Source organism: Clinocottus analis, unplaced genomic scaffold (genome assembly GCF_023055335.1).
Source record: "Clinocottus analis isolate CAN_PGR_092001 unplaced genomic scaffold, fCliAna1.0.p SCAF_25, whole genome shotgun sequence".
Taxonomy (NCBI): Eukaryota; Metazoa; Chordata; class Actinopteri; order Perciformes; family Cottidae; genus Clinocottus; species Clinocottus analis.
The window spans coordinates 3475681-3492005 of record NW_027175987.1 but is presented as its reverse complement, the minus strand read 5'-3'; the positions used below and the strand labels follow the sequence as shown (position 1 = coordinate 3492005).

Here is a 16325-nt window from a genome sequence, read left to right as displayed (position 1 = left end):
ATTCATCTTCAAATGTACTTTTGTGTTTAGTGCTAATTAGCGAATGCTAGCATGCTAACACACAGGCAAAACTAAACCTATGAGCATGGTAAACATTGTATATTATCAGTATAATGTATACTATACTGTATATGTATACATATATCATGTTAGCATTGTCCCTGTGAGCATTTTTAGCATGCATTATAGCACTCAGCCCAAAGCACCGTTGTGTAGCCTCACAGAGCTAGCAGGGCTATAGCTGGGTTAGGAACCAACAAGTTAGAAAAGGGGGTTTAAAACCTTGTTTACTTTAAGTAAATAAATTAAAATATAATCTATGTTAATGTTTTTGGTTACATTCAATCATCAGTGAGTGAGATTTGGGTCCATTTCGTACTGTCAGCGGAAAGTTTGGACATTTAATTATTGTCTGGTAATATTATAAAAGTTTTTCTCATATTAAATTTGAACCATCTTTGTCTCAAAGTCGAACAGCTGTTGCACAGGAGAGGATATCCTCCACCAGGGGTAGCCACAAACACAATAATGAGAAATACAGTTAAATTCCTGAGCCATTTATTTGTCACATTTATCATTTATCATCAAAAGCTATCCATCAAATTGTTGAGATTTTTACTGAAATAACATCAAGCTTCAAAACTAAAGTCAAACCTCTTAATGAACATATAAGTGACAAAGTCAGAAGAGTTTTAAATGATAAATAACTTTCATAACAATTCACTACACTTCTTCTAAAACAATCAACATAATAAGCATAAAGCAACTGTACATTCAAATTATCAAGGTATTCACAAACTTCCATCACATTACCGTTTCACAAAACAATAAAAATAAGTTAACCATTAGCTTGCAATAAATTATTCCAGTCAAAATATAACAAAATGAACTGTTGATATGTTATAAAGCAGAAAGACAGACAGGAAGGGTGCAATGGTGTACTGATGTTAAGCACATTGTTGTTTCCACATCAACAAAAATCATCTGATGGTCTTAAAACTGCTTTTGTTTATACTTTATAAATTAGTAATTGAAAAAAAGAATTCAATGTAAGATAAATCAAACATTAAAATGGAAAAACTAGAACTTTCACTAAAGAAAAAGGAGAAGGGATAATTTATTTTTTAGGAGATTAAAAAAGAGAGCATAACTACAGGTGTTCACATTAAATTACTGTGTAGCAGTATAGTCCTTTACCCACAATTTAAAAGCAAAAGCACCAAAGAAACACAGGAAATACACACTAATATAAGATGTATTAGAAAGCACTGTGTAAAAAACATTCTAACAAGTCACAACAAAATAGAAAGCAAAGCAAATATTCTCCTTCACAACATCTCCAATGTTTAACAGTCGTATATTCAAAATTGTACAATTAAATTTTCAAGCAAAATTAAATAACATAGAAATAATCAAAACATGTCTAAGACTGATACATTCTGCTGATATGCTCCATTTAGTATTTCTGTGTGTAACTTTATATATGTCCTATTAGAGGTAGTTGTATTAAGACTAAATGATTTGTATGAAGTGTTGAGTCTTGCAACAGAGAGTACGCAGAATTAAATATTCACATAAGCGGAAAATCAGCTGGTTTACTTCTTTAAGAACGGTGGTGTTTTCTCTTTAATAATACTGTGTATTCTATAACTGATGCTAGCAATGAGTTTATGCTGCTTTGACAGTAGAGATGATACATTATACAACTCTTTGAAAACACGATGAAGCTAAACATTTTTCAAAAATGACTCCAAAAACTCTCTTCGTCACGTTGAGCTTTCCTGCCATTGAATTATGACAGAAAACAGCAAAATGCTCTCAGAACTGGCACTCCAGGCAAAACAAGAGGTTGGATATGTAACTGTTGTACTTATTTCCTGTCAAGAAGCAACCTCTGGGCCGGAATTTGTATTTTCTTGTTTCACAGACAATTTGTTTTGTTTTTTTTCGAAGGAAAGATGTCAGTTTGCACTACGACTGCAAAAATGACCCCAAGCACTGGCTGAGCTCACCATTACCTCTCATGTTCCTAAGACTGTCCCTGCACCATTGCAAGACAACCTTCTAGCTAAATGCTTGTGGCACATGAAGCCCGTAAGGGTGTCGCTCTTCACATTGTGGTCTCGCTGTTGCGGTGGTTGAGTGAATCATTCTCCTGACAGATTAGCTGGTAGGGTTTCTCATTCTCCTCGATGACAGAGTTGCACACCTCAGCGTCCTGACTCTGCAGCTCTCCACGGGAAAGGTGCTCCACGATTCCCGCCCCGAGGGAGTCACCCAGCACATTGGTGGTGGTCCGTAAGCGGTCCCTGGGGAGAAAGAGAGAGATTCGGATAAGAGACAGGGAAAAAATAGAGGTGTACAGACAATGAAAACATGAGTATTTATCTCCTATAAAAACAACCACAGAGAAAAATGCATGCATGTGCCTCTCAACACAGGCTTTCTAATCTGTCACTCTGTATTATGCATCAATAACCTTTGTGGTGGTGGGACCTCTGAAGCTTCACAGTGACATTTAGGCTGCATGGCAGACCCACAGAACAGGACACAAACCAATCCCCATCAATCTGACATTTAGTGGGAACTCACAAGAACCAATCCACAGCGATGATCAGTGTTATGTCCTCCGTGGGCAGTCCCACCGATGTCAATACGATCACCATGGTAACCAGGCCAGCCTGAGGGATGCCTGCTGCTCCGATGCTGGCAGCAGTTGCTGTGATACTGAGTGGGCGGTGGGAGGGATGGAGAGGAGAGCAGGAGACATTTAATAAAAGGGAAACAAACAAACAGCACATGTGCTGGTGGTGGATGGTGGGAGTAGCAGAGTGAGAAAAGCACTAGGAGTCTGTCACACAATTCTGTTGTCTATAAACTGTAGAAAGTTGTGCACGTGTTGACAAAGAGGATGCCATAAGAAGTGACTGCATGCAATAATAAAACAAAGCAACCAGGTCCATAAAATAATACGGAGAAAAGAGAGAAGCGAAACACAATTCACCTGCAGCAAACTGTACCACTAGAAGGCCTGAAAATATAATTCCACCAATTCAGCTTTTAACCTCTTTAACTTGTAGGACTCAAACTGACAAAGGAAAGTTTAAAAAAGGATTGAAATGAATGCTGCACAACTAAGAATATTTACTTTGCTGTACTAGCATTTTTCTTCCTTGTCAAAACCATAGACTGCATCAAATATGGACGTAGTCTCTGTGATGTCACAGATTCTTTAATTAATTACAGGTGAGTTTTATAAAATTGCAACCCCCATACAGTTGTCATAAACAAGGTTTTTTACCAAGTGCAACATTTTAACATTGGGGCTGTGGGCGTTGCCTTGCTTTTGGAGCCAGCCTTAAGTGGCCATTTGATGAACTGCAGTTTCTGGCACTTTGGCGTTTGTTTGATTTTTCAGCATCGGTGGTTGCTGCTTGGTCAAAACATGATGCCTAAAAAACCCACAATGCAACTCCTCTGCTGCCAGTTTTCAGTAGATTTGCGTAGATTATGCAAGTAGTAGTGCTGGCCGAACAAAATATTCTTTTCTTCTGATTCGTTTGCGAGTTCGATGCATATCGGGTCTACATTGGAAGGCAATGCCTCCTGGAGAATCTACCTGATTCTGTACTGCTGCACAAGAGACTCTACAGGCTCCATGCCTCCACATCTACAGTATGTGTGTCTATGGTGTGAACCAGAACTAAATAAGGGTTACCTGATGGTCAGAATCTGACCGAAGTTTAGGTCCATGTCATTGACTTGGGCAATAAAGATGGCTGCCACAGCCTCGTAGAGGGCGGTGCCATCCATGTTGATGGTGGCACCCACAGGGAGAATGAAACGTGTCACTCGTTTATCCACACGGTTGTTCTCCTCCAGACAGCGGAAAGTGATGGGCAGGGTAGCAGAGCTGAAGTATGCAGGGAGAGAGGGTTTTGGACTCAGTCAGACTCCAAAAACATTATAATATGAAACACAGTATTTCCTATCAATCCATGTGTGGCAATGTTACTTACAATTTGGTCCTATTACACTAGAGGCTATAAGATAATTGTATTTTTTGTATCTGTAAGTGTCAACCTGTAGTCCTTTTTTCAAGTTCTCCATTGAAAACGTAGACTTTACAGCTGTCTCACGACAAGGTAAACTGGTGATAATATGCAAAATATATTATACACTTAAACTGATATTACAATTGTTTGGAGTGCCTTATTTTAGGTCGCTAAAATACATTTTGCTGCTGTTCCATTCACAGCAATACATTGCTTTGCTCCCGTGCTGGTACTCATGTACTGTAGGTAATATGAGCCTATAGATAAGTACCTCAAATAACCCCATTTAAAAATCCCCAAACTATCCCTTTAAGGTCATGGACATCAGTATGTGAGAAGGGCAGAGGATGACATTCACCTAGACGAGGTTCCCAGAGCAGTGATGAGCGCCTGCAGAAGACCACCGATGAAGCTGTAGGGATTCTTCCTGGTCACCAGGAAGTAGAGCAGTGGCAGGACAACGAGGCCGTGGATTAGAAGACCCACAATGACTGACACGGTGTACATCCCCAGCTGACCGCCCACCTCCGCCAGATTCTTCATCTCCACAATCTTCCCTGCAATGAGGAACAGGATGCCGACTGGAGCGTACCTGAGAGGTGAGAGAAGAGTTTGAAGAGGAAGATAGAGAGAGACACACACACATTTTAGCCACTATAGTGTAATACCAGCTTAGGCCTTCAGAATAAGAGCAATGCTGATTCATGAATTTAACTATTACAACTCTACAGTTTTGCATTTAGGACTGTAAATGTTACACACCATCTCCAGCGATAGACATACAATAGTCTTTCATTTTGAGTCTTAAGCCCCCCCAAAAAACAGTTCCTTCTTTCAATTTTACCTGAAGTATCTTAAGTAAAAAAATCAAACATTTTATGTTGACTCCGTCTGACAGTACCATTTATCATCTTGTTCAAACTCTTCATTGAATCAATGCAACGTTTTAAATATTCAAACCACAAGTTTATTGCTGGACCTGTCCATGAAACTTAAATATGATACTTAATTGTATTAAGTATCTTTAGAAGCTTTGTGAACTCCTCTAGGGATTAAAATAAAAGTTAAGTGTGTTTAAAAAAGATTGACCCACAATCAAGTCAGCAGGCTTTTAAGAAGGTAATCAGATCGTGTGAAACTTTGATCAATGGAGCACATTTTACGATCAGGGATTCACAATGTATCCTTAAAAACAAGGAAGTTAAACTGCATCAACAACTGGTGTCTTTACTGACCAGATGATGATGGACACCAGCCTCATGATGGCTTCATTGAGGCTGTTAAAGAAGTCCCTGAGGGCCTGGCCCTGCTGTTTCATGCTGCCAATGACCAGACCGAAGCACATGGAGAAAACCACCAAACCCAAAGCGTTCACTCCGTTAGAAGACCCGGACACAGGGACAGTCTCCTCCACTGTCTCCTGTAACATAGGAAAATATGTTTAAGGAAATAAGCGTGATGTGAATTTCTGCAATGGCGATTGACACAAATTAGAAAAGCGTAGAAAAAAAGAGAAGGCGATCTCTCATTGGATTGGCACGAAAAGAAATCTTACTGCAGTCTGCCACTGTCACCCACCTGTATGGTGTGCAGCACCCTGCTGAGGTTCACGCTCAGGTCAGACTCTGTCACGTTGAGAGAATCAGTGAGGTTCAGGGTCACTGTCACGTTCCTTGTGTGCACAGTCCTCTTGTACACAGTTTTATACTGCAAGAGAGAGCATGGAAATAATGCATGAACAACATTTGAATTATGTTTGGGTGTTTTAAGTTTCTGACAGTGAAATGTGAGGAAAAAGATGTGATCTCACAGATGAGATGGATGGTGGGAGATGCATTATAATGTAATGTGATTACCGATTCTAAAAATGAAAATAAAACATGTTAAGTGGAATAATATTACTTTTATATAACTGATGGGAAAATAAAGCCTTACCTGCTTGAAACAAGCCTCGACCAGGTTGGGAGGAAACATGTTCCTGAGATTAAAAAAAAGATAAATGATTTTATTTATTCTAATGCTTTTTTTTTTAAATACCAGGTGCGTCGCAGCAGGTTGTACATTTTGTAATACTACAACATATTAATAAACAACCATGTGATAACCGTGGGGGAATTCTTACTGTTCCAACCACTCTTTTGAATGCTTAGCTTAGCATAAAGATGGGAAACAGCTGGCTTGTCTCTGTCCAAAAGGAAAAACTACCTTCGAGCATCTCTGAAGCGCACTACTTATCATGGTATATCTTGTGTCTTTCAATCTCTTGGTATATTACTTTGAATGTGAAAATGTACAATTGTGACTCAAAACAACTCAAACAGTAACAACACCAGGTGTGCACCTCCATACGTAGGTTAAGTAGAGTCTCTTCAAAGTCACTTTTACCTGATGAGATCGAGGAAAGCATCAGCAGCTTGAACTGGTTCTATGTTCCCACTGTTGGCTACAGGACTGTCCCTGCTGCCTTTCCCCGGCCGGATGATTATCACGATAACGATGCCGATGAAAACAGCAATCAGGGTTGTCACCATGTAGTAGACCACGGCACGCATGCCCATCTTACCTGACGCTTTGCTGTCCAAGGAGGAAATACCTGGGACAGAGGTAATCCATTTGAATTCAGTTTGCTGCAAGACTTTGTCTTCACTATGTTTGTGCTCATTAAAAGCCAACCTGTGACCAGACTGGAGACGATGAGAGGCAACACCAGCATCTGCAGCATTCTCATGAGAAGCTCCCCTGGAAAGGCAAAGTACTTGATCTCTCTCAGGGACAAGTTGTGGGGGCGTAGAGCAAAGCCCAGGATTACACCTGAATAGATTTACACGTGAACACAAGAGCACAAATGTACAAGAAGTCAAACGAAGTCCAGTGATTGCAGAGAAAATAGTCAAGAAGAGTCTTGTTCTCCCTTATTCACCCAGAGCCACGGCGGCAACAGTGAAAAGAACAAACAGGTTCCTCTTGAGGAAATCTTTGACGCTTTCCCGGCTGACGGAGCTCATCCTCTCCTTCAAGATGCTGGCTTTCCTCTCCATGGCCCTGCGCAGGCGTCTCCTCAAGTCTCCTCTCTCTGGAATTGGGGGTCTGTCCACGTCCTCGTTTAGGAAAAGAGTGGCACTGGACGGGGGCTTCTCATTCATAATCAGCTCCAGCACCTGGTCCAGGAGGCAGGTCTCGTGAGAAACTGGGCAGGGAGCAGACAACATATAGAGAGAAACATATTTAGTTTTTCTCATGTGTAATTTTTGAGGAGGGTAGAATATAGATGGATATCCAACAGGCGGAAAGCATCCGCTCCAAAACCAAAAACAGACGATGGATCACCGAGTGTAAACAGGAGGGAGTGTCACATCAAACGGACCAGGGCTGCTGCGCTTGAAATATTCAATCAAGTGATTAAGATTTCAAATCGAAACCAAGCCAAGATGTAACACAATAATCAGAGATTTTGTTTTCAAATATGCTCCACTGCAAGTCACTTACTATGTGATGACAAAAACATGCTGACCGGGAGGGACAAAATGGCTTAGATGACCAAGTGTTACAGCGTGTAGCTGGTATTGTTTTTACTTTTTCAGTCTGTGTGTGTGTGTGTGTGTGTGTGTGTGTGTGTGTGTGTGTGTGTGTGTGTGTGTGCGTGCGTGTGTGTGTGTGTGTGTGGTGGAAGGAGAAATTTGCCCTCAAAACTTTTTTTTTTGTTTGCATAATAAAGACTCAATTCTTCCTTGACTATGAAGAAACAATAAAGCCCAAGTGAAGGAATTAAACTATAAAAAAGCTGCTAAACATAAAACCGCCATGCTTAAACACATTGATATACTAATGTAAATTACAGCAGGATCCTTTATTTGCGCTGCAATCCCTGTTAAGTATTTCCTTTTAATCATGACAACAACTCAATGCAGACTTGAAATCACACAAATATAGTTTTGAATATTCCAGTGTTAAGGCACTGACCATGAACCACCTCAGCACTAACAACTATGAGCAGCATATCATTTTGTTTGCTAAAGGTACAGACATACCAGAATTTTTTGTTTTAACAGACCTAGTTTAAAATAACTTACAGTCTAGTCACTGTATTGTACTGTTTTACTATATTTGTCACTGAGTTTTATCTGAGCAGCTGTGTTGAGCAGCAACCTAACTTCCAGTCTAAAGCCACCCAACTCTGGCTCAAACTGCTCCGTCCTGACAACCCAAACATCCAACCATAAATGATGACAGATCAGGGGTAAACATTTAAACATTAAGCTAACAGCAAGGAAATGACGGTCTATAATAGTAATGGAAAGAATCAATAAACGTGTGATGGTTATGCAGAATACAACAACATATCTCACTAAATCTACAACCACTACAGTACTAAACATAAAGCCTTCAGACTTAAAATATTCAAATATAGTTTGACAGTCTATCCTCATTTTATTTATCTGCAGTGTTGCATCACAATAATGATACTCTCAAAGATTACTTTCATTTTATTTATTTGATGCCCAAACGTGTTCTCACAGATTTCCTATAATAAGAATAGTTTGTTTCATATGAGAGCAGGTACACCACAAATGCTGTCTTAAAGGTACGACAATCTCAAAAACACAGTTAAAAAGTTGCCATTTTTCGGTCCTGCTAATATCCAGTTTTCTCCAAATAAATACACAAAATATAGCGGTAGTTGAATCTTCTAAACTCCGCAAACATAGTAAACTCGCTGGTTACTCACCGCTCATGATGTCAAATAGTCAGGCAGCAGGCAACACTGTCAGCGGTAGACAGAGTCAGGATGGCGTGTGAGTGTCCAGAGCTGAGAGGTACAATGACAGGGCGTCTCTCTGCTCTGCTCTCACAAGCAGAGAGACATGAAAAGGCCTCTCATATGGCCTGACCTTCTCACACACAGACACACATAAGCGAGCGCACATGCACACTGAACTGCCAAGTTTTTTTAGACCACAACAAGTCCATTAAAAGTCAAACCCAGCCAGTTACCAGTTACCATTACCTAATCTGACTGTGCACCTTCACAACAAAGTTTTTTTACACTGCTGATCTACTTCCCTGGACATTTTGCGCAAGCTCCGGTTGATGTGATGGTACAACAAGCCACATTTGGAACAACATGGCATTGGGATGTACACAAAACAACATCCAGCTCAAAATCTTTGGATTTTAGGGGACACCACTTTTACAAATGTGACTCGGTAATTTAGCCCGCACAACACCAAGAGTAAACTGGAGCCAGAGATTACGTAGCAAACATACGTTTTATTCATAGATTGAGTAAACTGTACCTAAATCAAAAGTGCCCTAACAAGATATTAAATTATGTGGGACCAAACTGCACTGTCTGGGAGTTCAGTGTAGAGCTAAATAACATTCACACAAACTAAATAAAATGTACTTATTCACAGCAAACACACAATAAGTGACACAATAATAAAATGCCCATACAAAATATATGGCTGCTCTATCACTGTGTCCCCGCAAGCTAAAACCAAACATAAAAAAAGGCCCATGCAATCGATTACTTTAACAAGGACACTAAAATGTAAAAAGGCTACTAAAATGTGATAGGCCAAGGAAAAACAGTGGTGCTCCTTCAACAACTGATTAAAAACAAAAGAAACACATCACTATACAAAAGGAACCTGTACGAAAATATTTCATAAAAACATACACCGGAAGAGAGGATCAACCTCTATACTGATGAACACGGCCACCTCCTCAGTTGGAAACATGCAGGTGAGTTTCCCGGAGTCTTAAGCAATTTCTCCAATTCACGATTGTGGTACATTTAAGGTATTGGTGAGGTTGCTCTAATCCCATGGGAACGTCTCACTGGAACAGGTGAGGTAGTGGAAGACTCATGTAATGTGTCTGCTTAACTGTGGCTCTGCGTGTCGGGCAGCTGGTGAATCATCAGGTAGCAAATCATGCGAAACGGCTTGCAGTTGGAATTCCCTCTTAGTTAGAAGCTGCGTGTTGAACATTATTACCCTGTCCATTTCACTTTCATCTTAAGGCATATAAAGGTCAGTTTCCTCTTCTTGAGATAGACCGTGCAGTTCCGGTGGAGGTGAGTCAGGAGTCTCAACTGTTGCAGTACAAGGAAGAACTTTAAGCTTCGTCCTGTTGATCATTTTCTCCAGCACAACTCTGTTCCTTGGTCTGATTTTGTAAACCCTTCCTTTGTCATCCAAACAGGGCACAATCTCATAGATGAAATGGTCCCAGACATCCTGGATTGTATCGCCTCCAAGTGGATAATTCTTTCGGAAGACGAGGGTGCCTGGTGCCAACATTTTTGTTACATCTGTTACATTTGGGGTCAGTTACCTGTTCCTACGTTCAGCAGCCAATCTGAGCTTATCCGAATATGCAGTCTTCAGCCTTTTCTGATGCTTGACTGCCCAGTCATGGGTGCAGCCTGGAGCCAAGTTATTAGGCTCTTAACGAAAGAGCTGCGCCTCGCCTGGAATGTTGACAAAAATGCGTTGACAAAAAACACTGATCTTGTCTGGGTCGGTGGCCACCCCAGCTGCTGACACTATGTGCCCCAGGTACTTTTTAAAGTTCAACTCCAGGTTGTGTCCTCGCAAGAGAGCCAGCACCAATTCCAAGCGTGGTCAGTGATCTTCAAAGGTGGATGAGAAAACAACAATGTAGTCCAGATATAGCAAAAATGACTGAAGAGACTGATCACCAAAAATGAGCTCCATTAATCGCTGGAAGGTACTGGGCGCATTGCACAGACCATAGGGCATTCGAAAAGTCCAAATGGGGGGCAGAATGGCCATCTGGTTATTTCCAATGCGCAAGTCAAGTGTGGAAAACCATTTTGCCCCGCTCAGCGCATAAAGTGACTATACTGTCCGTTGCAGTGAGAATGCATCTTTCAGGAGCCTATAGTTCACACACAGCTTTATGCTTCCATCCTACTTTGGACAATGACCACGGGGGCGGCATCAGGGCTGCAGCTCGGCCAAATGACGCCACTACTTAACAGTTCCTGAACGGGAGCCTTGACTTGCTATACTGTGAGAGGGGCAGCCGCTTATAGCTCTGCCGAACAGGGATGTCATCCATCACAGGAACCTCATGCTCCCTCAGGGTGGCACAACCATTACCCGGTTTCAGAAGAAAAAAAACAGCCAACGTCAACATGTCAGCCGGGTTTATTTCGAAACTAAAGCATCCATCTGTCCGATTTTAAAACTTGTAGTTGCCCCTGAGCCAAAAGGTTTGTCTACCCCTGCTCTAAGGTCACGGAATAAAGAGGAGACTTTGTCTGAATTACATGCTGCACATCCAGAAGGGTGTTAGGTTTGAGTCAGATTTGAGCCATGTCAACAGATATCTGTGAGCAGATATTGACAACAGGTAACTCCACCTTGGGCAGACAATGGAGATACATTTCATAGAACCTGCTGGAATACGAACAGGTCCTTTGACCTTAGCCTTCCCCAAGCATCCCTGTTCATTAAGTAACTCAATGGAGTGGCACTCTGATAAGGCCTCTTTCCAGCCTGGTCCGGCAGATCTCTTTAGAGAGGGAACTTAAATGGTCAGGACTAAGCTGAACAAACAGCTCATTGTAGCAACGTCAAATGATATTCATGCCGAGCAAGTCAGGCACATACTATTTTTTGCATCTTAATGCGAGCATCTTAATTTTAAAGATAGTATGACATTGCCAAAATCATTCTTTTAGAACATGTATCAAAAGAAGGAAAGCTCACCAAATTAGTCCTGTAACACGGCTGGCCTCAGCTGCTGTCTACCCATGACGAAAGGGCCAGGTGAGCTTCCCACCCCTTTTTATAAACTCTGCCCTTTTGCCTGGGTCCTTAATCTGCCTGTCTTACCACACAAATGGAAATCAGTTACGCATAGAACTCACCGAGATGTCTTCTGAACATAATTTGTAGGATTCTGTGTTTTTGGAGCTTGACCCACACTACGGACAACAGGGAGATTTATCGTCGTGCATTAAGGGATTAAGCTGCATGCAAAGGCTCTGTAGCTAAACCATAGGCTATCGTTATTCGCTATTGTTGTTTGTTCAAAAAACAAGAAGAAAACACATAAACAAACAAAAAAACACACTTACAAATACACAACAAAAGAAAATAAATCAGGGGTTTGACCAAAAATCAACGTCGTCTCTGTGAATTCATAAGTTTCTGAAGAGCCAAGTGGTTGGCTCCAGCTGTCGCCATCTTGTTTTTTTGTGAGCATATTCAGAAGAAAGAGTGGAAAAAGGGAAGAGCTAGTCTCGGTGGGGAAAAGTCCAGCTAGCATAAAACTAAATTGGCATCTAACACTAGCATGCTAGCTTATTTAGCGAGGTGCAATCGTAACTCATATTAACAATTGTAATATAAATTGTGACGCTAATTTTCGCAAGCGAGACGCAGACTATTTAGTTACCAAATACAAATATCCTAGAGCAAAACATTTAGATAATGAATCTTTTTTAACGAACAAGTGCTTTAAAGTAACAGACAAAAAGTTAATTGCCATTACCAACTCCTCTACGATTAATTACAAGCTGCCCGACTTCAATTAGAGAGGCGACAATGAAAAAACAATGCACACACATCACTCAGGAAATTACCTTTTTAAGGGAGTGCCGGTATAGAAGCTGCCCAATCAAGTCAAGAGGGAGATGTGTGAACGGGGGCAAAAGTCAAGCTCCAGACACTTCTGCATTTGTCCTTTTGACCATTCATTTTTAAATCTTAATTTCACAATGTCCCTCAAATGTATGGGAGTGCAATACTAAATAGTATGGTGTATCTTTAATAATTTAGTCAGTTGAGTTGTTTGATCTGTCACACTCCATGCATCAAAATAAGTTCATGATAGATAGATGGATAGATGGATAGATGGATAGATAGATAGATAGATAGATAGATAGATAGATAGATAGATAGATAGATAGATAGATAGATTGATTGATTGATTGATAAATACACATTAAAACCGCCTTACTAACAAAAATGCATGATTTGTTTTTATTTTTTGTGATCCTCTTATGAAAATGCATTAACTACATGAAACTTTCTGCAAAAGGAAGAAAAGATAAAGTCAGATACCCTGTTTTTCTGCCTTATGTTGTGTCAGTCCGTCATCAGGAGACAGATCCTTCCGTCTTCACCTGGAGTTCCTCCCTGAAGACGCAGCAAAAACAGGGATTCAAACTTTACAACCTCAACACAAGTTTCACTGAAACTGTGTCAGACTTTTGACAGTGATCATTTCTACACAAAAATAACCAGTTGTACAAATTAAATCTTACACACCTCTGTCTGTCCAAGACGGTCCTCACACCGTCATGTAGATGCCTCTCTCTCTCTCCACAACACAGCCGATAATGAACCAGTGTTGCCCACACACTGAATCTTCTCTTATCAATTTCACTCTTACAGTATCTCCCGTTTTACTATCAAGCGGCTTGTGCTCGTCCATGAAGCCTCCGGCAGAGAGGAGCGCCTGGGAGGTCTGCGTGGGAGGAGGAGAGGTTAAGGATGCTTGAGGAGAGAAAAAAATAATCCAGATAAACCACCTGCTGCCTGTGTGGAATAATATTAATGAACTGCTTTCTTAATGGCTTTTATAATTAGATAATTGTGAGAAAAGACACAGCCACTTCATAATAATGTGTATTCACGAAAGATATCATCATCCATTCAGCTGATTAAATGCTGGCTTCGGGTCCTGAGGGAGCCTGTAGTACAAACACACAGTAGTACTCGCTCACTCACTGCTCTGAACCACTTCGGGGAATTCATGTATTTGTAACCCTTTGGCACCCAGCCTTCCACTCAACACCCACTCATCATGTTCACGTTCACACATGTTGCATTAAAATGAAGCCAACTACAAAATGAAAAAGAATATGCACCATATTTGTGCATTTTATTATTAACACACATATCCAAACTGTCTATCTTGAAGAGGAGAGGATGTGCAGGTTTCAGGTACCAATGGGCTTTTGTACAAGCAGAGAAATAAAAAACCTTTGGGGTAAATGTATATACTTACTAAATGTGATGTTCTTGGGGTTTTGGGGTTACTTTGAATAATAAGTTCTGCAGATGTCCTTCAGGATTGTAAGAATGTGACATACACAAGTTATTGAATGAACAGGCATTTTTATTTGTATACATTTGGAAAATAAATCCTGACAGTAGACATCTTCTTGTTTCGAAGCTTCGTAGCGGTTGAGATTGAACCACATCCACGAGGTCCTTTTACAAGCTGCTTCAGAGCTTTTCATTCAAATTGCAAGCTCTTCCTCAGCGGATGATGTTACCCAGTTGTTTCGGAACTACGGAGGTTTATGTTTACATTTTTCTTCTTGTCCACATTGGCTTCAACGTCAACTTATTAACTTTCAGTTGCTGAGGAAGATCATGTGATAAGATTGAAAAGTCCAGCTCTCTTAACAACTGCTCAACTTATGATCAGATACTGAGTCACAATAGACATGAAAATGAAATAAAGAAATCTGAAATGCCATGAAAACGAAGCTGAACTGAAGAAGCTTGTGTGAAACAATCAAAAGCTTCAAGCTAAATAGACTAAATAGACATTATTGGGATGGTTAAGTCATTGCGGCTGTGGGACTTTGTGATACCTTTCATCTCAATATGATGGATTCATCTTCTACAGCTGCATGACTTGGAAACATTTTAAATGATAAACTTTTTATTTCAAATTTGCAAACATGCAAACCGTATTTGATCAAATTGGAAATTAAAAGTGTTGCGGGTTTGAACAATTACTCAGTTAAAGGAAAATAACAGCTTCTCTGCACTTTATTAACAGAATTAAAACACACGGATAACCTCTGCATGCCGGTACGTTCACTGCACTCATTCTGCAAACCCTTTATTGCACCAAACATGCAGATGAATCTGAGGCGGTGGACTTCCCTCTGGTTGCAATCTGGTGTCGGACCAAAGTGATAGCGGCAGATTGCATCGCCATGGCAACACAATTATGCTGCCATAACGTGGGAGGCAAAGATCATGTATGATCCCCAGTTAGATAGTGTAATTATTCACCCGCCCACAGGAAGGAATATTTATCTCTGCGTGATCTTTTTTTCTTCTCGTGCGAAATATAAATATTTTGTTCAATAGCTTGATGTGATTTTTGCAATCGTGAGTTTGATGACTGTGTAAACCAACAAATGAAATGTATCTATGTCAAACTAATGATCTAAGTCACTATATTATGACGAGTATTTGTAAATCCTGGTGAAATTATAGCATGCAGTTCATCCTGCCCATTAGTTACCTAGCAACATGCGGTGTGTACATGTTGTGCGGTATTGTGAGAACCGGCCGAGATGTTTGTGCATCCACTTTATTGTCTCATATAATAGTAAAATGCCCAGGCAAGGGGAATGGAGCATGCTTCCCTCTGTCCCTGGCACAAAAACAACAGGCACATGCAAGGAAACACACACACACACACACACACACACACACACACACACACACACACACACACACACACACACACGGTTTGCTCATCAATTATTTCTCAAAGGGGGATATTAGCACAGCATTGCCCTAAATCGACCCTCTCCCATGATGTGACACAGAGCTGGTGTTGTTTTAGGACTTTAAAAAAATATTACGCAGCAAATTCAGCTCAGCTACGTTTGGGTGTCAAAAAAGAAACAATAGTTTGCTACTGTGGGTTGGGCGATATGGAGAAAATATAATAGCACAATATTTTTGACAAAATACTTTGATGTCGATATTGTGATGATGCGGGTGCTTACTCAAAGTATTTACACAATGAGGCAGTCGTCAGTAATGTGGATAAAAAGGCAAACAATGGAACAGCTCAGTCTGGTAAGTTCAGAAAAATACATTACTGTCCTGTAATGCAGCTTTTAAAACCTGGAAACCAAAACATATTAGGATATCCAAAATCTAAGATGATGTCTAATATATATATATATATATATATATATATATATATATATATATATATATATATACATATACATATGTATATATATATATATATATACACACGCACACACACACACACACATGTGTATCAATATGAATTACATATTGATACATTACCAAACCCTACATGCTACTTTACATCATTTACCACCTGTCATCACGAAGCATATAACTGACTTCATCTGTACAATACAAACTGCAGTAGCCTTTATCAAGTAGAATATGATAAAATATGTTGAGAAACTGGAATGGTATTTAATTTGATTGTTCT

The 16325-nt window shown here is 40.2% G+C and overlaps 1 protein-coding gene across 2 annotated transcripts; it reads right to left on the bottom strand.

The window, feature by feature from the left end:
* Positions 1–555: 555 nt before the first annotated feature.
* On the bottom strand, positions 556–13559 carry slc1a6 (solute carrier family 1 member 6). Of its 2 annotated transcripts, XM_068591355.1 has the most exons (12): positions 13364–13559; positions 13157–13231; positions 6976–7242; positions 6729–6866; positions 6441–6648; positions 5991–6033; positions 5634–5762; positions 5291–5475; positions 4414–4647; positions 3719–3913; positions 2593–2727; positions 556–2309 (listed from the first exon to the last, which is right to left on the bottom strand). In XM_068591355.1, the coding sequence occupies exons 3-12, from the start codon at positions 7196–7198 to the stop codon at positions 2111–2113; spliced, it is 1689 nt and encodes a 562-aa protein (XP_068447456.1). In that variant the 5' UTR covers positions 7199–7242; positions 13157–13231; positions 13364–13559; the 3' UTR covers positions 556–2110. The 2 variants fall into 2 exon arrangements, with proteins under 2 accessions (XP_068447456.1, XP_068447455.1); XM_068591354.1 differs by lacking the exons at positions 13157–13231; positions 13364–13559 and adding an exon at positions 8782–8798.
* Positions 13560–16325: the final 2766 nt, after the last annotated feature.

What these genes read in the sequence shown, in the direction of transcription:
- slc1a6 (XM_068591354.1), bottom strand. An exon ending in TCGAGGCTTGTTTCAAGCAG is followed by an intron (nt 5,763 to 5,990) that starts GTAAGGCTTTAT and finishes TCTCTCTTGCAG; the next exon opens with TATAAAACTGTGTACAAGAG. An exon ending in CTGGTGTCCATCATCATCTG is followed by an intron (nt 4,648 to 5,290) that starts GTCAGTAAAGAC and finishes CTCACCTCTCAG; the next exon opens with GTACGCTCCAGTCGGCATCC.